The sequence below is a fragment of the Chiloscyllium plagiosum genome, unplaced genomic scaffold (assembly GCF_037043375.1).
Source record: "Chiloscyllium plagiosum isolate Xiang-an unplaced genomic scaffold, Cpla_swu_hap1 HiC_scaffold_39, whole genome shotgun sequence".
NCBI lineage: Eukaryota > Metazoa > Chordata > Chondrichthyes > Orectolobiformes > Hemiscylliidae > Chiloscyllium > Chiloscyllium plagiosum.
Window position 1 is genome coordinate 42,157,489 of NW_028270177.1, and position 25,742 is coordinate 42,183,230.

Below are 25,742 nucleotides of genomic sequence, written 5' to 3' on the forward strand. Positions count from 1 at the left end.
TCTGTGTTGTGCATAAGTACCCCAAGTCCCTTTGCTGCAGCTTTTCTCCATTTTAATAATATATTATGTTTTCCCTTCCAAAATAAACAATTACTCATTTTCTGACATGATAACCATCTGCCAACCTTTTGTCCACTTACATAACCTATCAATGTATCTCACAATTGCTTGTATCCCTCTCACAAGTTCCCTTTCCACCTATATTTCTGTGAAGGTGGTGATCAATCCCTCTTTTTCTCTCATTGATGAGTAATTCTGTTGTTTAACTCCGCTCAATATTTCACCTATTTTCATGAAATCTACAAATTTGGCTACAGTACATTCACTTGTTTGATTCAAGTCATGATTATATATTATAAATAGCTGCAGTTTCAGCAATGTTCCCTGTGGAACCCAATATGTTGCCAACCTGAAGAAAAACCTCTTATCCCACTTCAGCGCACACATTGTTCAGTTCCATTCATCAACATTAAGGGTTTGGGCAACACTCTGAGACCATGCCCTAGCTCCTGCACCACGTATGAAAGGATCACGCTCGCTCTCTCTCTCCCCCATGTTTACAACTAGAGTTACGAACAGAGGAAGATATGTCTTAAGTAAGATCACTATAAAATGCAAAATGCCTGTCATATGATTGCATCATTTCAGTCATGACTTAGGCATTTTTTTCTGGCCCTTATAAAATGCAACACAGTCAAAAACCCCTCGCACCCCAGTTATACTGTCTTACACCCTCTTCCATCAGGTAGAAAAGAACTGCTTCTTCCTGACTGTAAACAGACTCTTGAATGGACATCTCAAATGGTAATTCTGATCTCTCACTCTCTCTGCATCTTGTTCTGTGTCTGTAACACTGCACTTTGTTATGCTACCATGATGCAATTTGTATGGGACAATCTGCCTATAAAGCATGCAAAACAACACTTTTCACTGTACCTCAGTACATGTGACAACAATAAACCAAAATCAAAACATTGTGCGCAAAGCTAATAATGTTGAATCAGATCAAGATCAAACCTGTGTAAAAGTCTGAAAATCACTGGACCATACAATGGCATAATTAGGTCACCAAGTTAGGTTGGCTTAGTAAGATAGGTGAACATAAATTTACATTAATGAAGAGGAGGCTTTGTGTGCAGATATCTAGGTTACTAAATATGGTATGGCAGTATTTATGATTTTGTACCAAACAGCAGAGCAAATCAGGGGCTGGGTGAATTTGAACAATACTACAGGTGGAATATTTGCAGTATTTGGTGCCTCATTATAAGGAAGACGTGGAAGCAATGGAGCAGCACAGGTTCTCCGGGACACTACCTATCACAAAGGCAGATTGGAAACAGGTAATCAAGAGTACAGAAAGTTCTGACAAAACACAGGAATTAATGGATTTCACTTGTCACTGAGATTTCAATGAGGATTTAATTTTTTTTAAAATTAAGGGAAATTGCAAGAGAATTCTGTTACACACATTATCATAATGTAGAGTACACTGAAGCAAACTCTTGCTGAATGAAATCCTTTATGATATGAATTGGAAAGTGTTTAAAGGGAAGAGTACTCGAGAGGAATTAGGCTGGATGGGATATTAAGATTTAAGAAGAGAATGGAAATAGATTGGGCAAGATTGGGGCGAGACAGTGGTTAGCACTGCTGCTTCACAGCGCCAGAGACCTGGGTTCAATTCCCACCTCAGGCAACTGTCTGTGTGGAGTTTGTACATTCTCCCCGTGTTTGTGTGGATTTCCTCCGGTTTCCTCCCACAGTCCAAAGATATGCAGGTTAGGTGAATTGGCCATGTTACGTGAAGGGGTAAATGTAGGGGAATGGGTCTGGGTGGGTTGGTGGTGTGGACTTGTTGGGCTGAAGGGCCTGTTTCCATACTGTAAGTAATCTAATCTAAAAAAAGATAGTGGGGAGAAGAGTGGAATATAATGAATTTTCATTTTATAATTCTAATCTAATGAATAAGGGAAAATCTCAAGGAAACTGTGCATTCAGGTATCAATTTTTTTCCATCCTTAAGATTTCAGAAGAGCCATCACTGCACACTTCAAGAAATGCACAAAACCAAGTACAAACAAGCTTCTCCCCTAAAAAAAGACAGAATATTCCATTTAAACAAAGATTTACAGCAGCAAACAATGCGACCAAAATGTGTTGCTGCAGTTGGTCTGAATCATACCTTCAGTTTCACTTTCTGGAAATCCAGGACTCTGACCTGTGGAACTTTATGGATCACATATAGACGATAATGCTTCTTGCTTGTTACCGGGTTCCTCAGGATGCTGTAAATTAACCATACTCATTATATAAACTCTTTGTATCAGATTGATCTGTATCCGCTACAATAAGGACTGATGCAGGATATCAGTTCAATTTGTCTATCATCTCTCCACTTTAATTCCTCTCTCACCTTCTACACAACCAAAGCTTGCTTCCATATCTCTTTGCTTTTTAACTTATATACAGAAACTCCTTTTTTAAGGATTCTCATCCAGGATGAGATAGCAGGGGCAGCACGGTGGCTCACGCTGCCTCACGACACCAGGGACCTAGGTTCAATTCCAGCCTTGTACAAATGTCTGTAGGGAGTTTGCACATTCTCCCCAAGTCTGCATGGGTTTGCTCCGGGTGCTCCAGTTTCCTCCCACAGTCCAAAGATATGCAGGTCAGGTGAATTGGCCATGCTAAACTGCCCATAGTGTTACGTGCATGAGTCACAGGGAAATGGGTCTGGGTGGATTATTCTTCCGAGGGTCGGTGTGAACTTGTTGGGCCTGTTTCCACACTGTAGGGAAACTAATCCACTTGGAAGTGCATGGTAAAATAAGAATTGAATCAGTATGGCTTCATCATGTCTGACAAATCTGTTAAATCTTTTGGAGGTGGTAATGAGCAAGTTGGACAAAGGAGAGCCAGTGGTCTGTATCTATTTCGATTTCCAGAAGGCCTCTGACAAGGTGCCACACAGGGGGCTGCTAAATAAGCTAAGAGCCCATGGGACTAGGGGCAAGGTATTGCAGTGGACAGAGATTAACTGACTGGCAAGAAGGCAAAAATAAAGAGGGCAGCCCATGACTAGTACAGTTTCAAAGGGGTCTGTGTTGGGACCACACTATTCATGTCATGCATTAATGACTTGGACAAAGGAACTGAGGGAATTGTTGCCAAGTTTGCAGATGACACAAAGTTAGTTGGAGGGACAAGTAATGCTAAGGAAGTGAGGAGACTGCATAAAAACTTGGTACAGGCTTGGACACAGGGCAAAGAAGTGGCAGATGAAATTCAATATGGGAAAGTAAAAGGCTATCCCTTTTGCAGAAAGATGTGGCATAGAAATCTAAAGGACTTGGGAGTACTAACTCAGGACTCTGAAAATTAACTTGCAGATTCCACTGGCAGTTAGGAAGATAAATGCAATGTTACCATTCATTTCAAGAGAGCCAGAATACAAGGGCAGGAATATATAGCTGAGGCCACATTTGGAATATTGTGAACAACTTTGGGCCCCATATCTCAGCTGGCAATGGACAAAGTCCAGAGAAGGTTTAAAAGAATGATCCTGGGGATGAAGAACTTATTATATGAGCTGTTGAGGACTTTGGGTCTGTACTTGATAGCGTTTAGAAGGATTATAGGGGAATCTGACTGAAACCTACTGACCGTGGATGTGGAGACATTTCAACTAGTAGGAGAGACTAGGACCTGACAGCACAGCCTCAGCCTGAAGGGACAACACTTTGGAACTGGGTTGAGGAGGAATTTCTTTAACCAGAACAACCTTTTTTTGCAGCAGCAGAGAGTGGCAGGAGCTGGGCAGAAATGAAGTCGGAGCGCAGAGCTGGTTGGGAAAGCAAGTGATTGTTATTTGAGTGGAGAAGGAAGCCGAGACACTACACGTGTAGTGTCTCCCACCCTCCCTCCTCCTCTAACCTAAAAAAAAGGACTCAGTCGGCTGAACAGGTAAGCTACTTAGTGTTCTTGTTTTGGAGACTAAGTGTAGAGTTATGGCAGCGCAGGCAGTGGAATGTTCCTCCTGCAGGATGTTTGCGGTAGGGGTGACCACCGATGCTCCTGCGACTTCATCTGCAGGAAGTGTGGCCAGCTCAAGCTCCTCACAGACCGCGTTAGGGAACTGGAGCTGGAGTTGGATGAACTGAGGATTATTCGAGAGGCTGAGAGGGTGATAGATAGTAGCTACAGGGACATAGTTACGCCAGAGAACAGAGGTAGCTGGGTAACATCTTCGAGGAGAAAGTGAGGACTGCAGATGCTGGAGATCAGAGCTGAAAATGTGTTGCTGGAAAAGCGCAGGTCAGACAGCATCCAAGGAGCAGGAGAATTGACGTTTCGGGCATAAGCCCTTCTTCAGGAATGAGGAAAGCGTGTCCAGCAGGTTAGGATAAAAGGTAGGGATGAGGGACTTGGGGGAGAGACGTTGGAAATGTGATAGGTGGAAAGAGGTCAAGGTGAGGGTGATAGGCCGGAGTGGGGTGGGGGCGGAGAGGTCAGGAAGAAGATTGCAGGTTAGGAAGCGGTGTTGAGTTCGAGGGATTTGACTGAGACAAGGTGGGGGGGGAGGGGAAATGAGGAAACTGGAGAAATCTGAGTTCATCCCTTGTGGTTGGAGGGTTCCTAGGCGGAAGATGAGGCGCTCTTCCTCCAACCGTCATGTTGCCATGGTCTGGCGATGGAGGAGTCCAAGGACCTGCATGTCCTTGGTGGAGTGGGAGGGGGAGTTGAAGTGTTGAGCCACTGGGTGGTTGGGTTGGTTGGTCCGGGTGTCCCAGAGGTGTTCTCTGAAACGTTCCGCAAGTAGGCGGCCTGTCTCCCCAATATAGAGGAGGCCACATCGGGTGCAGCGGATGCAATAAATGGTGTGTGTGGAGGTACAGGTGTATTTGTGGCAGAAATAGAAGTATCCCTTGGGGCCTTGGAGGGAGGTGAGGGGGGAGGTGTGGGCGTAAGTTTTGCATTTCTTGCGGTTGCAGGGGAAGGTGCTGGGAGTGGAGGTTGGGTTGGTGGGCTTGAATAGAGTGAAAATTATAAGACTTTTTCCCAATGTAGAGGGGTCAATTATAAGGTGCGGAGGTGGGGAATATTTAAAAGAAATGTACCAGACAGGTTTTACACACAAAGGGTGGTGAGTGTCTGGAATACACTGTTAGAAAAGGCGGTGGAAGCAGACACAATAGCAGCATTCAAGAAGCACCTGGAGGAATTTACGAATACGAAGGGGAGAGAGAGATATGGACCCTCTAAGAGAAGGCAGGTTTAGTACAGAGGGGCAAAATGTGTCAGCACAGACCTGGAGGAGATGTATTGTTCTTTGTTCAAATTACTTTTTAAGTATGGATGGTGTGTCCTTCAAATTTTTTCTTTCTTGTAATGTACCTATTTTGCATATTCTAGAATATTCCCTCAAATACCTGTCACCCCAACCCCAATGACCTCTCTCTCAACCCTAGATTGTCACCTCACTTTACCATCCTTGTGTCCAAAAGGAGATGGTGCAATTGATATGCAGAAGACACAGCATTTTCAAACTGTAACTGGTTACAACAATGGCAGGCAAACTATTTGGTGGCCATGCTGCCTCTGCTGCCAGCCCGGAGCAGCTAAAGGGGGAACCAGCCACTATTATCAGTGCAGCTGCCTACGACGCAAAGTGGCTTGAGTTGTGACCATGAACAGCAGCTGAGTAGCAACATCTCCAGATCTGCTCCTGAAAGAGGTATTCTGGTCTGAAACTCTCCACTCTGGCTGCGTCAGCAGTAGTGGTAGCTGAGGGGGTCAGGAAAATACTAAAAGGGCAGAATTTAGCCAAGTGGCAGAGATTCCTCAGTCTGTGCATGAGTGTCAGCATTCAAATCTTCATGTTGAACTAAAACTCATTAGCTTTTGTCTCATAGAAGTTAAGGATGCTAGCTGCTGAGGTACACCTGACAGCCAGAAAACAACTTATAACAGAATGCAAGACCAGAAGAAATAGCAACAGGAGTCAGCCACTCAGCCGCTCGAGCCTGCTGGGCCATTCATGCCTGATTCAATATTCCTCATATCCATTTCCCTGCCCTTTCTCTGCAATCTTTGATTCCCTTACTGATCAAGAATTTATCTCTACACCAACTCACCAAACATCATCCTATCCAAAACCACCTGCCTACCCTATCCCTGTAACTCTAGCTAATCTACCTAACCTGCACACCCCCAGACACTATGGCAATTTAGCATGGGCAGTCCACTTAACCTGCGCATCTTTGCACTGTGGGAGATAACTCCACACAGGTAGAGGGTGGAATCAAACCCACGTCCCTTGCGTTGTAGGCAGCAGTGCTAGCCACTGAGTCACTGTCAAACCCCATAAGAACCACATATTTCAATGAGATCACCCCTCATTCTTCTAAATTCCTGAGAGTAGAATCCCAAACTGCTTAGCCTTTACTTGTAAGATAATCCATCCACACCAGGGCATAAATTAATAACTTTGTAATGGGTTGGTGTAGAAAGCTGCAGTAAGAAGGAAGATGTGCAGAAACCACAGATGTTCACCAGACAGGATTCAATAAGAAGCTTAAAATATGGCAGGACAGAATGCTTGCTACGGAAATACTATTACCTAGATATCAGCATAACAGATGAACACATGGCTTACATACATCATGTTAACAGAATCCTGTAGATCAAAGTGAATCAAGCAGGTTTAGTTAATGGTTGTTTGTTCATCTTAAAATAAGCTATGCAAAGGACTCGGGTGGAAAGAACCATGATCAGAAGTATGTAAAGTGTAACATTACCATCTACTGGCATTGTAGCATATGACAGTCTCAGAATTTCAGGACCAATCTGCCCTTCCATAGTTAAATTAGGGATCTGACAACTGTATTAATGAGGTTATGGGATCCTGGTAACTTCAGGATTTTTTGTTCTTGGTGCAAAAAACTTTGTATTCATTCCAGCCAGTAGGAGCAAGTTTGATATAATTCTAACCACAGCAAGGTGATACTATTTTTCATTATTAGAGATTTTGCCTTTCCAGTAACTTCAATCTTTATAAAATGATACACTAAACACACCATTCTGAAACACAACTGAACAAGATACACTTAAAAGAGCGAAATGGATATTTGATTAGGGAAGAAACTGGGAGAAAGACATTATGTGGTGCAATTCCAATCTACGTGTGCCAACCATGACCAGATGTCTCCTGTTGGACAGCTTTTGCATTGTGACAAATAGCAAGTATATTAACAAACTCAGAGGCTATTTCAGACACAGCCCTGGCAAAAAGCTTAAAAATAATTATATGTAGGAGTCACCAGTAAAACAGATTAAAGAGAGAAAACCTGTGACAGAATGCTGACTTGCACTGCTCCCATCAAGACCCAAACACATTCTCTCAGAAATTATGCCAAATAAAATATCCACATGCCACGTGTAAATAAACCTCAGGAACTCACCTCAGGAACGTAAGAGATTTGATGGTTGAAAGCGTATCTAGATCACCCTGTAGGGACAGATAGAAGATGAGAATAAACATTGATAAAATTCCCAAATGGATGGTAGAATGAGAGTTAAATTTTGAGCTTATACTGCACAATTGAAAAACCCATACTATATCCACCAGCTGTTACTCATAAGGACAGGCAGGTATGCAGCATAAAGAAAGGGCCTTTGTGTGGCACAATGGTAGAGTCCTTACTCTTGGACCAAGAGATCCAGATTCAAGTCCCACCTGCTCCAGAGGTGTGTAATAACATCTCTGAACAGATTGGCTAGAAAAGTAAGTTAAATAAAAAACATAGGGGTTCTTGTGACAGTGATAGTGTCACTATCTCTGAGCTAGGAGGCCTGGGTTCAGGTTCTACTTGTCCCACTTGAACATGTTGATTAGAAAATATCTGTGATACAAGTTACTGTCTGACATATATAGAAATTATATTTTAGGGCACTCTTGTGGTGCAGTGGTAGCATCTGTACTCGTGAGCAGAGGGGCCAGGGTTGAAGCTACACCTACTCCAAAGGTGTGTAACAACATATATGATCAGATTGGCTAGAAAAATAGATTAAATATAAACAAAAATCGGCATAAAGAACCTGTTCCACTAAATTAGACAATGCTTTATCCTCATCTAAACTTCAGTTACCAAACTCAGTTCCATACTCCCCAATTTCCTTGCACAGCAAAAACTTACCTGTCTCACAGCGGAAACTCTCAAGTGACTTCCAACCTTTCATGGGAGGATTTCAGATTTCCATCCTGTGTAAAGAGCTTCCTGACATCAAACTTCCTGGCTCTAATTTTAAAGGTTATGTCCCCTTCGTATGGACTCTCCAACTAAGGGAATAATTTCTCGTCATAATCCTTTAATCATCGACAACATCTCAGTTAGATTGCATTTTAATTTTCTGTAAGTGGAAATATAAACTTGATCTATGAAACCTGCTCTCCTGAAGTTTTGCCCCAGTATTATACAAGTTGTCCTGGTGCAACGCAACAGTTGTATTCCTCTGCAACCTGATGCTATTGAAAATCACATTATGGAAAACTGCTGTAGAAAATTATTAATAGACTGTTTTGCACATCTTTTCATATATTTATATGCCATTGATTATCTGATCCATTCAAATTTTCCAATGGAACAACTACCATGGGAATTTCCCCAATCAATGGATGCAAAATTGTAGAAAATCTTTAATCCAAGTTTAAGAGAACAAAACAAACATGCATTTACATAAATCACTTTATAATCTTTGACATTCCAAAGGAGTATTTACATGTGTAGTTTTACTAAAACCAGTTTCCTCACAGCAAGTTTCTACACATAGCAAAGTCATAATGAGCATCTGGATTTGTGTTTGAAGAGCAAAGTATGAGCCATACCAAAGTGGCCCTTCCCTACTTCAAATGGATCTTTAACAGTGAGAACCAGAAGCCCCATTGAACATCTCATCCAAAATATTGCATAACTGACACCAGACCATTCCCTGAGAATTATACAACCTAGATTCTTCATTCAAGGTCTCTGGACTTGAACCAACAATGTTCTAATTGGAGCGCTACCATCATGCCTGCCAGACCAGCAGTGGAACGCTCCATTATCTGAGTGGACCTTTCAAATGCATCAAGAAACATGAGATTGTCAAGGACGTGGCACAGTAATTCAGAACAGGGGAGATTGAGTATTGTTGCATATTGTTGACAACATTCGTGTTAATCACATTTCAAAAACATGTGCAACTTACCAGCTCCTGTAAATTGTTGTTGGTGAGTACCAACTCCCGCAGATTGGGCAACGCCTGCTCGAGACCTTCACCTATCCGACTGAAGCAAAGACTGATTTTAAAAACTGTTCAACACCCTTCCGTTTTAAAAATCCTTCTGCTAACACTTTGCACAGTACTTCAACATTGCTGAAAAAGACATTGACTTGATATAGTCTCAAAATTGTAAAGCATTCCTGGATTTTTTGAAGTATCCTATGCTATAATGAGATACAGCCAACAGACGTTAAACATTCGACTGCAAAGTTTCTTACAGACTGCTTATTCAGACATCAATATGGCACTCGTATAGCAAGTTTGCCTTCAGTAAAACCAATATTCCACCCTCCAGAAACAAACTTTGCAAAACTCAACATTCCTCGCAAAAGTCTGAAAAAGCAAGGCAAGGGATTTTTGTTGATTCAGCAGTTGTGACTAGGAGGTACTAGGATATTCAGCCTTGGGGGCTGAGGGTGCATCACCTGGGAGCTCTGGGGACAGCAGGAAGGCCAAAAAACACAGAAGGTTTGGGACTTGGAATTAGGAATGCAGAGTACCTGAGAATGCAGAAATGAAAGGCACGAAATGATAGATGCAGGTTCAGTTATAACATTTAAAAGACATTTAGGTAAGTACACGATTAAGAAATGTTTGGAAAGTTATAAGCTCATGAAGGTGGGACTAGCTTAGTTTGGGATTATGGTCTTCACAGGCTGGTTGGACTAAAAGGTCTGTTTCCACACTGTATGACTCTATGAGATGCACATCTAGCAGGGTGAAGAGAAAAGATTTTTTTAAAAACAGCAAAAATGGAAGTAATTGCTCTGGTCTGGAACCACAGCCAAACAGGTACACAAATAACTTGGTAAGAGTGCAAATTATGGAGGTCTGGTTACACTAGTAAATGGGAAACAGGACATGGGTTGGGCGATAGTAAAAAGGCATCAAGTATTAAGGCTTGTGGTCCTGTGTTGGGATAATGATGATTTAGGAAGGGTGGAATCAGCATGAAACAAGTTGTAGCCATTTTAAAAATGATCTTATTTGCATTGCTGCAAGGTGGTTTGAAACATGAAATAGCATTTTGGTTTTAATAATGAAATTTGACAAATTTTGAAATCTCAATTGTGCATGAGTTTCTTTTAGTTTCTTACAGTGCTAAATCATCTACCTCAATATAAAAGATTAGAACAATTTCAACCAGTTTTTGTACAAAGTAATGAAAATATTGAAGGTAGAAGACAGATGATGGTGGTAGAGGGTTGCCTTTCAGACTGGAGGCCTGTGCCCAATGGTGTGCCACAAGGATCAGTGCTGGATCCATTGCTTTTTGTCATTTATGTAAACCATTGGGATGTGAACATATGAGGTATAGTTAAATTTGCAGGTGACACCAAAATTGGAGGTGTTTTGGAAAGCGAAGGAAGTTACCTCAGAGTACAATCGGATCTTGATCAGATGGGCCAAAAGGCCAAGGGATAGCAAATGGAGTTTAATTTAGATAAGTGTGAGGTGCTGTATTTTGGGAAGGCAAATCACAGCAGGGATTATACACTAAATGGTAAGGTCCTAGGGAGCGTTCCTAAACAAAAAGACCTTGGAGTGCAGGTTCGTAGTTCCTTGAAAATGGAGTCGCAGGTAGTTAGCATAGTGAAGGCAGCATTTGGTATGCTTTCCTTTATTGATCAGAGCATCGAGCATCAGAGTTGGGAGGTCATGTAGCTGCTATAAAGGACATTGGTTATGCCACTTTTGGAATATTGTGTGTAATTCTGCTCTCCCTCCTATAGGAAGGATGTTGTGAAACGTGAAAGGGTTGAGAAAAGATTTACATAGATGTTGCCAGGTTTGGAGGGTTTGAGCTATAGGGAGAGGCTGAATAGGCTGGGACTGTTTTCCCTGGAGCAGAGGCTGAGGGGTGACTTTATACAGATTTGTAAAATCACGAGGGGCATGGATAGGATAATTAAACAAAGTCTTTTCCCTGGGGTAGAGGGCATAGATTTAGGGTGAGAGGGGAAAGATTTAAAAGGAACCTTAGGGACAACTTTTTCAGATAAATGGTGGTGCATGTGTGGAATGAGCTGCCAGAGGAAGTGGTGGAGGCTGGTACAATTACAGCATTTAAAAGGCATCTGGATGGGTACATGAATAGGAAAGGTTTAGAGGGATATGGTCAAGTGCTGGCACATGAGACTAGATTAGGTTAGGATATCTGGTCAGCATGGATGAGTTGAACTGAAGGCTCTTTTTCAGTGCTGTACATCTCTATGGCTCCATGCATTTTTTTTTGGGGGGGGGGGTCAGCCTTACAAGCTGGTTTATTCCTCAGTTTGGTTGGTTTAACCAATACATATCACGGGTAGTTATAAATAAACATTTCAGTGACGTTTATACAGTTTGCTTCCAAGTGCAGTTGAAGTAAGGATTACCCACATTTGAATGTGTGGAGTAACCCATAACAGAAGTGAGCATTTACAAATTAGTGAATCTGGTTTAGAACTTGCACAAGTGATTGGAGATCATAAGCAGATACGAGGAAGTTACCTAACAGGTAGTATGTGACTATTGCTGCCTTTCAAGGGTCTGTGTTGGGGCTACAGTGGGTCACAGTATGCTGGGTGGCATTGTATACATAACATTGCAAAGTATAGAGTCATAAAGATGCACAGCACAAAACTGTTTCGGTCCAACTCGTCCACTTAGAACAGTACAGCACAATACAGGCCCTTCAGCCCTCAATGTTGTGAACATCTTTTATCCTGCTCTAAGATCAAACTAATCTACGTACTTTTATTTTTAAAACTGTCATTCATATTCCTATCCAAGAGTCGCTTAAATGTCCCTAATGTATCTGACTCTACTACCACTGCTGGCAGTACATTCCACACACCCACCACTCTCACTAAAGAATGTAACTGACATCTCCCTGACTCTTTCCTCTAATCACCTGAAAATTATGCCCCCTCGTGATAGCCATTTCTGCCCTGGGAAAAAGTCTCTGGCTATCCATTCTATCTATGCCTCTCATCTTGTACACCTCTAACAAGTTCCCTCTCATCCTTCTTTCAGTAAATGGACAAAAGTGTGGAAGGTCTAATTTAATACAGGCAAGTGTTGAGTTATCTACATTAGTGTTAAAAAGGATAGATGAGTATTTTCTAAATGGTGAAAGAGTTGAAATAGTGATGTCCCTTAACGCTAACCATCTACAATCATTGTGTGACAGCATCTGTGAAAAAAAATCAGTGATAATGTCCCTTTAAATGAAGAGTCACCATAGCTGAAACGTTTCTCTTCATAGACGTTGTCAGACGTGCTGAGCTTTTCCAGCAACTTCTGTGTTATGTTTCTGATTTACAACATCAGCAATTCTTTCAGTTTTTATTTCACAACCATCAGGCACTTGCCTACAGTCAATTTACAGTGTGAGAATGTGCAAGGCTGAGAGATCTGCTTTGGAATCCTCTCTCCCTTACCAGATACGGTTGTTGTTCAGCAGTAAACTTTTCAATCTCCGCAATAACGGGAAACCATCCAGTTTACGGATTTCATTGTCAGAGAAGTCAATACAGTCAAACTGATCCAGAGTCGCCCCCAGATTCTCTATAACTGGAATCTTGTAACCTACAAAACAAACACAGCGAAAGCCATCAATGGCTCAACAGCTTGAAAGAATAAGGGTAGGGTAGGGGCAAGAGGAAGAGGGTGGGAATGGGAAGGCAAAGGTGTGGATAAAGGTGTGTGGAAGGGGAACAAGGTATGGGGGATGACCTATGTGGAGAAGGTGTGGGGGGGGGCAAGAGGGGAAGGTGTGGGGGGGGGCAAGAGGGGAAAGTGTGGGGGGGGGCAAGAGGGGAAAGTGTGGGGGGGGGGGCAAGAGGGGAAAGTGTGGGGGGGGGCAAGAGGGGAAAGTGTGGGGGGGCAAGAGGGGAAAGTGTGGGGGGGGGCAAGAGGGGAAAGTGTGGGGGGGGCAAGAGGAGAAAGTGTGGGGGGGGGCAAGAGGAGAAAGTGTGGGGGGGGCAAGAGGAGAAAGTGTGGGGGGGGGGCAAGAGGAGAAAGTGTGGGGGGGGCAAGAGGAGAAAGTGTGGGGGGGCAAGAGGAGAAAGTGTGGGGGGGGCAAGAGGGGAAAGTGTGGGGGGGGGCAAGAGGGGAAAGTGTGGGGGGGGGCAAGAGGGGAAAGTGTGGGGGGGGGCAAGAGGGGAAAGTGTGGGGGGGGCAAGAGGGGAAAGTGTGGGGGGGGGCAAGAGGGGAAAGTGTGGGGGGGGGCAAGAGGGGAAAGTGTGGGGGGGGCAAGAGGGGAAAGTGTGGGGGGGGGCAAGAGGGGAAAGTGTGGGGGGGGCAAGAGGGGAAAGTGTGGGGGGGGGCAAGAGGGGAAAGTGTGGGGGGGGCAAGAGGGGAAAGTGTGGGGGGGCAAGAGGGGAAGGTGTGGGGGGGCAAGAGGGGAAGGTGTGGGGGGGCAAGAGGGGAAGGTGTGGGGGGGCAAGAGGGGAAGGTGTGGGGGGGCAAGAGGGGAAGGTGTGGGGGGGCAAGAGGGGAAAGTGTGGGGGGGCAAGAGGGGAAAGTGTGGGGGGGCAAGAGGGGAAAGTGTGGGGGGGCAAGAGGGGAAAGTGTGGGGGGGCAAGAGGGGAAAGTGTGGGGGGGCAAGAGGGGAAAGTGTGGGGGGGCAAGAGGGGAAAGTGTGGGGGGGCAAGAGGGGAAAGTGTGGGGGGGCAAGAGGGGAAAGTGTGGGGGGGCAAGAGGGGAAAGTGTGGGGGGGCAAGAGGGGAAAGTGTGGGGGGGCAAGAGGGGAAAGTGTGGGGGGGCAAGAGGGGAAGTGTGGGGGGGCAAGAGGGGAAAGTGTGGGGGGGCAAGAGGGGAAAGTGTGGGGGGGCAAGAGGGGAAAGTGTGGGGGGGCAAGAGGGGAAAGTGTGGGGGGGCAAGAGGGGAAAGTGTGGGGGGGCAAGAGGGGAAAGTGTGGGGGGGCAAGAGGGGAAAGTGTGGGGGGGGGGGGCAAGAGGGGAAAGTGTGGGGGGGAAGAGAGTGGAGGCGATGGAAATAAATGGGGGCAAAGTAGGGTCGGGAAGAGGGTGAATTGGGGAGGACAAGGCGAACCGCGCTTTTGAAGTCCGGCCCCAGCCAGCCTCAGCCCTAAGGCCAGGCCTGACGAACCTCCGAGTTTCTCCGACTCTTTCTTACCGCGAAGATCGAGCTCCCGGTCCCGCACCGGGTTTGTGTATTGAGCGGCCAACTCAATAAGCTCCGCCGTCAGCTTCACCATGATGGTCGTCACTCCCACACTGCTCCCCGGCCCGGGTGCTGCCCTCACTCCCACACTGCTCCGCGGGCCGGGTGCTGCCCTCACTCCCACACTGCTCCGCGGCCCGGGTGCTGCCCTCACTCCCACACTGCTCCGCGGCCCGGGTGCACTCTGACACTGTGCACTGAGGATCGCTGGGATGAACTGGGAGACAGTGATCATAGATGTGCTCCGACGCTCCAGGGAAAACAGCCCCATCCTGTTCAGCCCCTCCCTACAGCTAACATCCTCCAACTATGGCAATAGGAGAAAGTGAGGACTGGAGATCAGAGCTGAAAACTGTGTTGCTGGAAAAGCGCAGCAGGTCAGGGCAGCATCCAAGGAACAGGAGAATCGACGTTTCCTGAAGAAGGGCTTCTGCCCGAAACGTCGATTCTGTTCCTTTGATGCTGCCCTGACCTGCTGCGCTTTTCCAGCAACACAGTTTTCAACTCTGGCAATATCCTTTTAATCTTTTCTGAACCCTTTCAAGTTTCGCATTTTGCAAGATGTCACCATCTATTTCCCTACAGTCTATATCTTCCATATCCTTTTCCACAGTAAATACTGATGCAAAATACTCGTTTCATATCTACTCCATTTTCTGCGGCTCCACACAAAGGTCACCTTGTTGATCTTTGAGGGGCCCTATTCTCTCCCTAGTTACCCTTTTGTCCTTAATGTATTTGTAAAAACCCTTTGGATTCTCTTTAATTCTATTTGCCAAAGCTATCTCATTTTTGCCCTCCTGATTTCCCTCTTAAGTATACTCCCACTGCCTTTATACTCTTCTAAGGTTTCACTCGATCTATCCTGTCTATACCTGACATATGGTTCCTTCTTTTTCTTAACCAATCTTTCCATTAGGAAGGAGACCAGAATTGCACACAACATTCCAACAGTGTCCTAACCAGTGTCCTGTATGGCCACAATATGACCTCCCAACTCCTGTACTCAATACTCTGACTAATAAAGGAAAGCATACCAAACACCTTCTTCACTATCCTATCTACCTGCGACTCCACTTTCAAGGAGCTATGAACCTCCAAGGTCTCTTTGTTCAGCAACACTCCCTAGGACCTTACCATTAAGTGCATAAGTCCTGCTAAGATTTGCTTTCCCAAAATGCAGCTCCTCGTATTTATCTGAATTAAACTCCATCTGCCATTTCTCAGCCCATTGGCCCATCTGGTCAAGATCCTGTTGTAATCTGAGGTAACCCTCTTCGCTGTTCATTTCACCTCCAATTTTGGTGTCATCTGCAAACTTACTAATTGTACCTCTTATGCTCACATCCAAATCATTTATATAAATGACAAAGAGTAGTGGACCCAGCACCGATCCTTGTGGCAGTCCTTTGGTCACAGGCCTCCAGTCTGAAAAACAACCCTCCACCACCACCCTCTGCCTTCCACCTTTGAGAAAGTGCTGTATCCAAATGGCTAGTTCTACCTGTATTCCGTGAGATCTAACCTTGCTAATCAGTCTCCCATGGGGAACCTTGTCAATCGCCTTACTGAAGTCCATACAGATCACACCTACTACTCTGCCCTCATCAATCTTCTTTGTTGCTTCTTCAAAAAACTCAATCAAGTTTGTGAGACATGATTTCCCACACACAAAGCCATGTTGACTATCCCTAATCAGTCCTTGTCTTTCCAAATGCATGTGCATCCTGGCCCTCAGGAATCCCTCCAACAATTTGCCCACCACCGAGGTCAGGCTCATTGGTCTATAGTTCCCTGGCTTGTCCTTACCACCTTTCTTAAACAGTGGCACCACGTTAGCCAACCTCCAGTCTACTGGCACCTCACCTGTGACTATCAATGATACAAATATCTCAGCAAGGGACCCAGCAATCACTTCTCTAGCTTCCCACACCTGATCAGGTCCTGGGGATTTATCCACCTTTAACCATGTCAAGACATCCAGCACTTCCTCCTCTGTAATCTGGACATTTTGCAAGATGTCACCATCTATTTCTCTCCAGTCTATATCTTCCATATCCTTTTCCACAGTAAAAACTGATGCAAAATATTCGTTTCGTATCTCCCCCATATTCTGTGGCTCCACGCAAAGGCCGCCTTGCTGATCTTTGAGGGGCCCTATTCTCTCCCAGTTATCCTTTTGTCCTTAATGTATTTCTAAAAAACCTTTGGATTCTGCTTAATTCTATTTGCCAAAGCGATCTCATGTCCCCTTTTTGCTATCCTGATTCCCCTTTTAAGTATACTTCTATTGCCTTTATACTCTTCTAAGGATTCACTCATTCTATCCTGTCTATACCTGACATATGCTTCCTTCTCTTTCTTAACCAAATCCTCAATTTCTTTAGTCATCCAGCATTCCCTATACCTACCAGCCTTTCCTTTCACCCTGACAGGAATAAACTTTCTCTGGAGTGAGTTTTGAGAAGATTTGTCGCTCAGGTTGTGGTTCTGAATGTAGGTTTGCTCGCTGAGCTGGAAGGTTAATTTCATATGGAAATGAACTGCCCAGCTCAGTGAGCAAACCTAAATCCAGAACTTTCCCTGGATTCTCATTATCTCATTTCTAAAGGCTTCCCACATTCCAGCTGTCCCATTACCTGCGAACATCTGCCCCCAGTCAGCATTTGAAAGTTCTTGCCTAATACTGTCAAAATTGGCCTTTCTCCCTTTTAGAACTTCAACTTTTAGATCTGGTCTATCCTTTTCCATCACTATTTTAAATCTAATAGAATTATGGTCACTGGCCCCAAAGTGCTCCCCCACTGACACCTCAGTCACCTGCCCTGCCTTATTTCCCAAGGGTAGGTCAAGTTTTGCACCTTCTCAAGTAGGTGCGACCACATATTGAATCAGAAAAATTTCTTGTATACAGTTAACAAATTTCCTTCCATCTAAACCCTTAACACTATGGCAGTCCCAGTCTATGTTTGGAAAGTTAAAATTCCTTACCATAACCACTCTATTATTCTTACAGATAGCTGAGATCTCCTTACAAATTTGTTTCTCAATTTCCCTTTGACTATTAGGTGGTCTATAATACAATCCCAATAAGGTGATCATCCTTTTCTTATTTCTCAGTTCCACCCAAATAACTTCCTTGGATGTATTTGTGGGGATATCTTCCCTCAGTACAGTTGTAATGCTATCCCTTATCAAAATGCTGCCCTTGTCCTTCTGGTTGGAAGGTGCTGTCTGAGGAGCTTTTCTGAATTTGTCCAGTGCATCTTGTAGATAGGACACACTGCTGCTACAGAGAACCAGTCGTGGAAAGCGTGAATGTTTCTGATGTGATGCAAATCAAGCAGACTGTTTTGTGCTGGATGGTGTCATCACATTTCTGACTTGTACTGCATAGATTGCATGCCATGCTCCAGCTTCAGTCTCACCACAGCCACATACAATTGTAGAAACACTCCCTTTTTCCTGAATTCCAATTCCTTGCAGTAATGGCGAACATGTACTGAGGAATTACAATAGCCTTTATTATCAAATGTAGTGAGAAGTTTATAGCTTGCCAATTACTGTGCCAACTTAGATACAAAAGTACCTACGCACAGCTTCTTTTTTTACAAGATTTTAGACAATACGGAAATAAAATGTCCAGCTTTACACAAAAGAGTTCAGTACAGCAGACCACGCTAGCATTTAGTTTCCAGTCCACAATGGACCCTGCTCCACACCATGCTGGGAGCTTGCTGCAGGAGGCTGGAAGGTTGTCATGCCATGCCAGGAGGGCCCTACAGGAGGAGGCTGCTGTGCTGGGCTGAAGGTCATCATGTCACATTGGGAGGCCACTGCGTCAGACCAGGAGGATGCACAACATGCCTAGAGGCCATTGCACCGGGCTACTGTGCCCAGCTGGGAGTCATCGTTCACTGGAGGCTGAGGACCATCGGTCCTCGCTGCAGGCCAGGAGTTGAAGGGGAGAAAAAAGGAAAAGAAAAAGAAAAAGATACTAGGAGGAAGAAAAAGAGAAGAGAAAGACAAGAAGAAGAGCAGGTGCAGTGGACGAACTCTGGCCAGATCATTCTACTCTATTGTCATCTTGCAACAATCAATGGTCACTTGCTCTGAAACATTAATTCTGATTTCTCTCCACAGATGCTGCCAGACCAACTGAGCCTTTGCAGCAATTTGTTTTTGTTTTTTATTTAGAGCATCTGAAATTTTTTTAGTTTTTATGAAATTTATACTTCTAAGTGCTTGCTGTACTAGTGTGCTGACTTTTTTGTCTGAGTGTCAACATTTACAAGTTACATGTGCTTTAAAAGTATTTTAGAACATAGAACAGTACAGCCCTTCGGCCCTTGATGTCATGCTGACCTATTGTCCAACTCTAAGATCAAACTAACCTATGTACCCTACATTTTACTGTAATTCAAGCTAACCTATATACCCTACGGTTTACTATCTTACATATTTTATTTTTCTATTTTTATGAACGGATGTAAAATACCACTAAGCTTCCTATACTGAACTTTCCACACTATTGCTGACTCAATAATCTGTCTATGTCTCCTTATAGCCTTCTTGTGGCCTCCTCAAAACTCCCACCCGCTTTTGTCTTGAGCCTTTTGAGGGACATTGTAGTTAGTCCTACCCCTTTCTTCACGCAGCAGAGGTTATGACCATAATCAAGATTATGGTTATGACCATAATCCTATATGACCAGATGTCTGAGGCCAACACTTTGCTGTCTGAGATAGGCAAAGCCCAAGGATGAAAGTTGGAACCTTCCTGGTAAATGCATTGAGTACCTCAAGTGCAAAGCATTCACCATGGAAAAGCAATACAATGTTTAGGATTTTTTCCAGAATACCCAAAAAGGTGTGCATCACAATTTCACAAGAGCAGTTTCACCAGATGAGTCAAATAAAATTCTGGCTCTATACCATTCAATCACTGTGTATTATCTCCGCCCAACTCAACCCATTGGTCAGATTGGCAGATGGAGTTTAACCCTCAATGTGAGGTGATGCACTTTAGATGAAGAAAGAAGAATGGCAGAACACGAGGAAGCTCAGGAATAGCAGGATTTTGGGACACTTGTCCACAGAACCCGAAAAGTGGCACTAATATGGTAGTGAAAATCACATTTACCTCCTAATCAGTCCAGGCATAGATTATTATAGGCCATATGGGAGCTGTAGTTGGAGTATTATGTGCGGTTTTTGTCACTACATTGTGGATGTGATTGCATTGGAGGAAATGTGAAGATGATTCACCAGGATGTTGCCTGGGATGGAGCATTTAGCAATGAAGAGAGGCTGGATAAGCTCTGTTGTTTTCGTTGGAGCAGAGAAGGTTGAGGGCTGATCAGATAGAGGTGTCTAAGATTATGAAGAGCATGGATAGTGTGAGTAGAAACCAGCTGTTCCCCTGAGTTGAGGGGTCAGAGGCCTACAGCGCAGAGACAGTCCCTTCAGTCCAACTAGTCCATACCAATCACAATCCCAAACTAAACTAGTCCCACCTGCATGTGCTTGGTCCATATCCCTCCGATCCCTTCTTATTCATGTACTTATCTAAATGTCTTTTAAATGTTGTAACTGTACCCCAATCCATCACTTCCTACAGAATTTCATTTAGAAAAGTAGCTCTTCATATCCTTTTCAAATCTTTGTCTTCTCATCTTAAAATTATGCCCCCGGTCTAGAAGTCCCTACTAGAGGGAAAAGATATTTGTCATTCACCTTATATATACCCCTCATAATTTTATAAGCATCCATAAGGTCACCTTTCAACCTCCTAGGCTCCAGTGAAAAATGTCCCAACCTATTCAGCATCTCCCAATAACTCAAACCTTCCATTCCTGGCAACATATTGGTAAATCTTTTCTGAACTGTCTCCAGCTTATTAATATAATTCCTATAACAGGGTGACCAGAACTGGGCACAGTGTTCCAAAAAAAGGCCTCAACCACATTGTGTACAATCTCAACGTGACTTCCCAACTCCTATACTCAAAGGTCGCAGCAATGAAGACAACTGTGTTAAACGCCCTAACCTCGTCTACATGATGCAAACTTCAAAGAATTATGTACCTGAACCCCAAGGCCTCTCTGTTCTACAACACTCCCCAGGGACCTACTTTGTATTGTGTAAGTCCTCTCCTTGTTTGTTTCACCAGAACACTATACTTCGCATTTATCCAAATTAAGTTCCATCTGTCACTGCTCAACCCATTGACCCAATCAATCAAGATCTCTTTGTACTCTTAGATAACCTTCTTCACTGTCCACTATACCACCAATTCGCAGGCCTTCATTCTGCACAGGTGTCATTTGCGGACTTATAGGAATCATTTATGTAAATGACAAAGAAAAGCAGACCCAGCACTGATCCCTGTGGAACATCGCTGGTCACAGACCTCCAGTCTGCAAAACAATCCTCCACTATTTTAAATGAATGATGTAAACAGAAAAACCATCCACACCAGTATTACCCCCACCCCCCACCCTGACACACCTCTCCCATCAGACAATCCTAGGGTCAGAACAATACCCAGGTTAAGTACAGAGTAAAGCTTGCTCTACTCTTTTAAAACAGAAAAGTAAACATATCCGCAACCCTTGAACCGAAATAAAGTTCCAGTGACTCTCTGGCAAAGAATGAAGACAACTAAAAAATGGATTTCCTCGACTCTGTCCTCATCAACCAAGTTTGGGACAAGGACAATAAGGTATCGAAATGTGGAATAAACATTCCTTGACTCAGTCAAACGAAAGGAAACTAAAAATCAAACCCCCCTCAACTCCGTCCCCACTGAATGCTCTGGAACTTAGACAACAACAGAATAAAGGTCAGAGGGAAAGGTATCTCTACCCATTGTAAATTAAAATAAAGATGCACTGACCCAATCAAGCACTTCTGGGACAGTGACAACACAGGATTAAAATAAAAGGTCCCTTGGCTCTTTCAACCGGTTCAAAGTTGATACAAAGGGAAAATAAAACAGCCCTGTTCCTAGGGCACCAAACCAAAACAAATGTAAACGCAAAATCAAACAGAAGCATGCACTATAGATAGAAAACACTAACCAAATCAGAATATCATTATCCAGGCTGATAATGCACTCCAGCCCCCGCAACGTCCATTGGTCACAAAAGCCTTCATTGTACTGGTGAGCACTGCACATTCCTGCTCCAGTGACACCTGAGCACAGATGTAACCACTGTCTGGACCAGGCCCAGGAGTAAAGCCATGAGAAGGCTCATAGACTTATCCACTACTCCCCGTACTGGGTGTTCATAGATCAGGAATATAGGATTGAAGTGCAATCAAAATTTTAACAGCAGCCCCCTCAAAAACTAAAAAGAGACAGCAACATGAAATACCATTTCTTCCTGTCCATAGATATGTGCATGTGGTCTGGCACCTGGTAAATGTGTTTCTTCGCCGGTTTTATGGGACCAATGTGTGCAGCACTCTCCAGCTCAGACCTCCAATGTAAGAGAGGAGGTCTCCTTTGTAGAGGGCCCTCCACTGCTGGACAGCAAAATGTGGGTGGGGGTGAAGGTGCAACAGCATCAGCCTGGAAAGATAGCACCTCTGCGCCGTTCGAAAGAGCACCAGGAGGATATCCTGAGATGGTTCAGACTGTGGTGTACTGGACTGTGGGGGAGGGTCTGTGGTGTGGGCTGATGTCGAGTTTCAGTTAGACAGGGGTCAGCAGGCCTGAGCCTCATGTGCAAAAGAGGTGTCAAGGCCTAGTGCCTTGCTCCTTAGGCTCTGGATGGTCCGGGTCACGAACCCGGAGGTGAATTGAAGCCCTGGGTGGCAAACTGTGCCAGCGTCATCCAGCCCACTCCTCCACATCCAGCACATTCCCGACTCTACTCGGTCTTGGTTTCTGACCTCTCCCCTCTGTCAGCCAGTGCAAACCACGGTCGAGGAAGAACCTTTTCTGGAGTAGCTGCTCCCTGGTGAGAGCCGCCACTTCTGTAAGAGGAAAATTCTGGTGCGAGCCAATCACTTGACCAGGTCTGAGTAGAAGACAGACAATTCTTGGAAGACAACCTGAGGCCAGGACCACTCCAGGAACAGGATCTGCACGTCATAGTGGAGGCTGTACACTTGATGGAAAAAATACATAATTGAGTGCACCACATTGGAGGAGGCTCAACGTAAAGGTTTTCCTGAAGGTGAAATACTCTCTACCTGGGTGTGAATGCACACCAGCGCCTGACCGTCATCCTCAAGCAGGAGACTCAAAACAACAGCAGTGGTCCAGTGTTGCCTCTTGTCCCAGAAAACTCAACTTTCTCTGCTGGTCATGACAATGCTGGGGGAGGGACCAAAGTGACCAACCAGTACCACAACATGGCAGCCACTAGCTGGTTTATGACCAGCATTTGTGCCCAGAGCAGTCCTGTCCAGCATGCTAGGCAAGTAATAAGGTTCCATGTGGTAGGCTGCTCTGGAAGGTTAGGTTGCATGGAATCCAGGGGAATTTGGATACATATGGTAGGAAGCAGAGGGTAATAGTGGAAGGATGCTTGTCAGACTGGAGACCTGTGACTAATGGAGTGCCTCAGGGGTTGGTGCTGGGCCCATTACTCTTTGTTATCTATATCAATGACTTGGACAAGAATGTACAAGGCATGATTAGTAAGTTTGCAGACCACACTAAAATTGGCAGTATGATGGACTGTGAGGAAGATTATCAGACATTGATCAGCTGGGGAAGTGGGCCAAGAAATGGCAAATGGAGTTTAATATAGATAAGTGTGAGGTCTTGCATTTTCATGGTGAATGGTAAGGCCTTAGGGAGTGTAGTGGAATTGAGGGACCTTGGAGTTCAGGTGTACAGTTCTCTGAAAGTGGAGTCACAGATAGACAGGGCAGTGAAGAAGGCTTTTGGCACACTGACCTTCATCAGTCAGGGCATTGAATATAAAAGTTGGGAACTTATGTTGCGGTTGTACAGGACATTGATGAGGCCGCACTTGGAGTACAGTGTTCAGCTTTGATCACTTTGCTATTGGAAGGATGTTATTAAACTAGAAAGAGGCAGAAGAAATTTATAAAGATATACAGGACTCAAGGCCCTGAGTTATTGGGGAGGTTGGACAAACGTTTCTTTAGACCAGGAGGATGTTGTCATGGATTCTGCAGCCTAGGACAGTGTAGGACTGGTCTGGGTGGATCATGTCATCCAACATGAGTCAAAAGCACCCTGACGAGGATCTCGTAGTTGGTGCTGAGGAGGAGGAGGGAGTCCGGACGACAGTTTTTAACAACAGAGATCCCCCTTAGGCAACAGAGTGATGACTGCCCTGTGCCAAGAAAGGGGCATCTCTCCAGGACCCATATATAGTTGTCTCCCGAGGACATCCCACTCTGAAGAACTCCATTGTCCAGCCCTGGGGACTTGCACCTAGAAAGCCAGTCAAAGGCCGAGCATTGCTTGCAAAAAGTCCTGGAGTTCTCTGTTGGAGATGAGGAAGACCTCATCCATGAGCACCATAGAACATAGAACAATACAGCACAGGAATGGGCCGTTTGGCTCATGATGTTATGCTGAACATGGTGTCAAATTAAACTAATCCCTCCATTCCCTGCATATTCATGTTCTTATCTAGAAGTCACTTAAACGCCCCTTTCGTATCTGTCTCCACCACGTCTCCCTCTGTCTTGTCTAACGTGGTGGTGCTCACGACAGACAACTCATCCTGGTAGTCACTCCTGATCCTTAACCCCTCCCCTGCATAGAGTTGGGGGGGGGGGGGGGGGGGGGGGCGTGGTGGTGGTCCAGGGTCACTGGTTGCACTAGTCACTGCTCCAAATGAGGCCTGTTTGTTCATCACTATTATCCAGGGTTCCCTCAGGGTAATTATCCCTACTGCAGTCCTTGGTCAGCTCAGGAGGTGAGGGGTTTTCAAGGGATGCCACTACCTCTTCCCTGGGGGAGGTGGTATTAGTACCAGATTCTCCCAGTTGCTCAGGCCTGGAGGAGTGGCACCTTTTCCAGGAGTAAAAGGGAGCAAGGTATACCTCCATCTCCCCTCCATCCTGCTGCCTCGTTTCCTTCTTTCTTTTGCATTATGGGTTTGGGGGTGGCAAGGGGCCAGGGGAAACTGGGGGGGGGGGTGGGGGCAATGCCTGCTCACTTCTGTGCTCATCACCAGTGGGCACCTGGCTAGGCTCTAAATCCCATGTTTTCTTGACGGGTCCAGGGTTGCTAACTCATGGAAGGAATCCTTCCCTGGTCTGGGGGCCCATGGTCTCATTGCCATCAAGGGCATGCTCCTGCAAAGCCACCCCCAAGTGTTTAATTTCCCTGTGGATGCTCTCCACCCAACCCACTGGTATCCTTAGCCAATGCAACTCCCTCCTGCAGGGGCTGAGGAGTGTGAGGGAAAGGGTAAAGGTGCCAGCCGTGACTGCTCAGGTGTTGACTGCGTCCTCAGAGGCAGGGCAGTTCCTTCGCTGGTGCCCCATCTCCTTACAGATGTGATACCACACACCCGCCGCCAACCAGAAAATCTGGTACACATCACCTTCATGCCAGAAAGTAAACTTATCCTTCATGACCTCCTCTGGGACCAGGCATATGAAGACCTGCTACAAGAAGGAGTAAACTTGTTTCAGGAGGGTCTCCTTCAGCAGCAGCGCCACACCCAACCTCTCTTCCCCCAGCTGGTACAGATGGGGAGATGGAGCTCAGGTGGCACAAAGAGCAGGTCATTCAATAAAATTACTCTTTGAGCAACTACCTCCAGAGGGTCAACAGGCAAGAATGTCCCACCAGCAGTAAGCCCCTTCACCAGGGTGAGATGCACTGCCCACTCAGTCTTCAGAAAGAATGCCACCTTCCCGTTGGTAACAAGCTGTCGCTTTAAAGGGTTATTTTGTCATGGTTTGTTTTGAAGAAAGGTACTGAACTGGCTACTTGAAGATGACTTAAGTTAACAACTTGTGAGGCCTTTAGTTTTTTTTACAAGTTGGAATAATGGAAGCAGCCTGAATGATCGTGGCCAGCTCTCTCAGATCTAGGTATCTGGGTTTTGGTTTTTACAGTCATTCAGAAGCCTTTGGCAGCTGAAAAGATTTGAAAGCTTCAGTGAATGTCTCTTGGCTGCTATACTCTGAATTTTCTCTTGTTTGCTTGTTTCTCTGAGCTGATCCAAATCCACTGACTAAACCGATCACCCAATTTCTAAGAATCTGTATCCCTCTGCTCCCCACCTACTTATGCATCTATCC

General features: G+C 44.9%; 1 protein-coding gene across 1 annotated transcript in view; it reads right to left on the reverse strand.

The window, feature by feature from the left end:
- The window catches only part of snrpa1 (small nuclear ribonucleoprotein polypeptide A'), a 31,643-nt gene extending 17,067 nt beyond the window's left edge, over positions 1-14,576 (reverse strand). The window contains exons 1-5 of the mRNA XM_087981354.1: positions 14,446-14,576; positions 12,747-12,894; positions 9,250-9,328; positions 7,464-7,510; positions 2,186-2,288 (exon numbers count right to left, since the gene is read on the reverse strand). Coding sequence (XP_087837480.1) covers positions 2,186-2,288; positions 7,464-7,510; positions 9,250-9,328; positions 12,747-12,894; positions 14,446-14,527 — 459 coding nt within the window. The 5' untranslated portion in view covers positions 14,528-14,576. The remainder of the gene's footprint in view (positions 1-2,185; positions 2,289-7,463; positions 7,511-9,249; positions 9,329-12,746; positions 12,895-14,445) is intronic.
- Between the last annotated feature and the right edge of the window lie 11,166 nt (positions 14,577-25,742).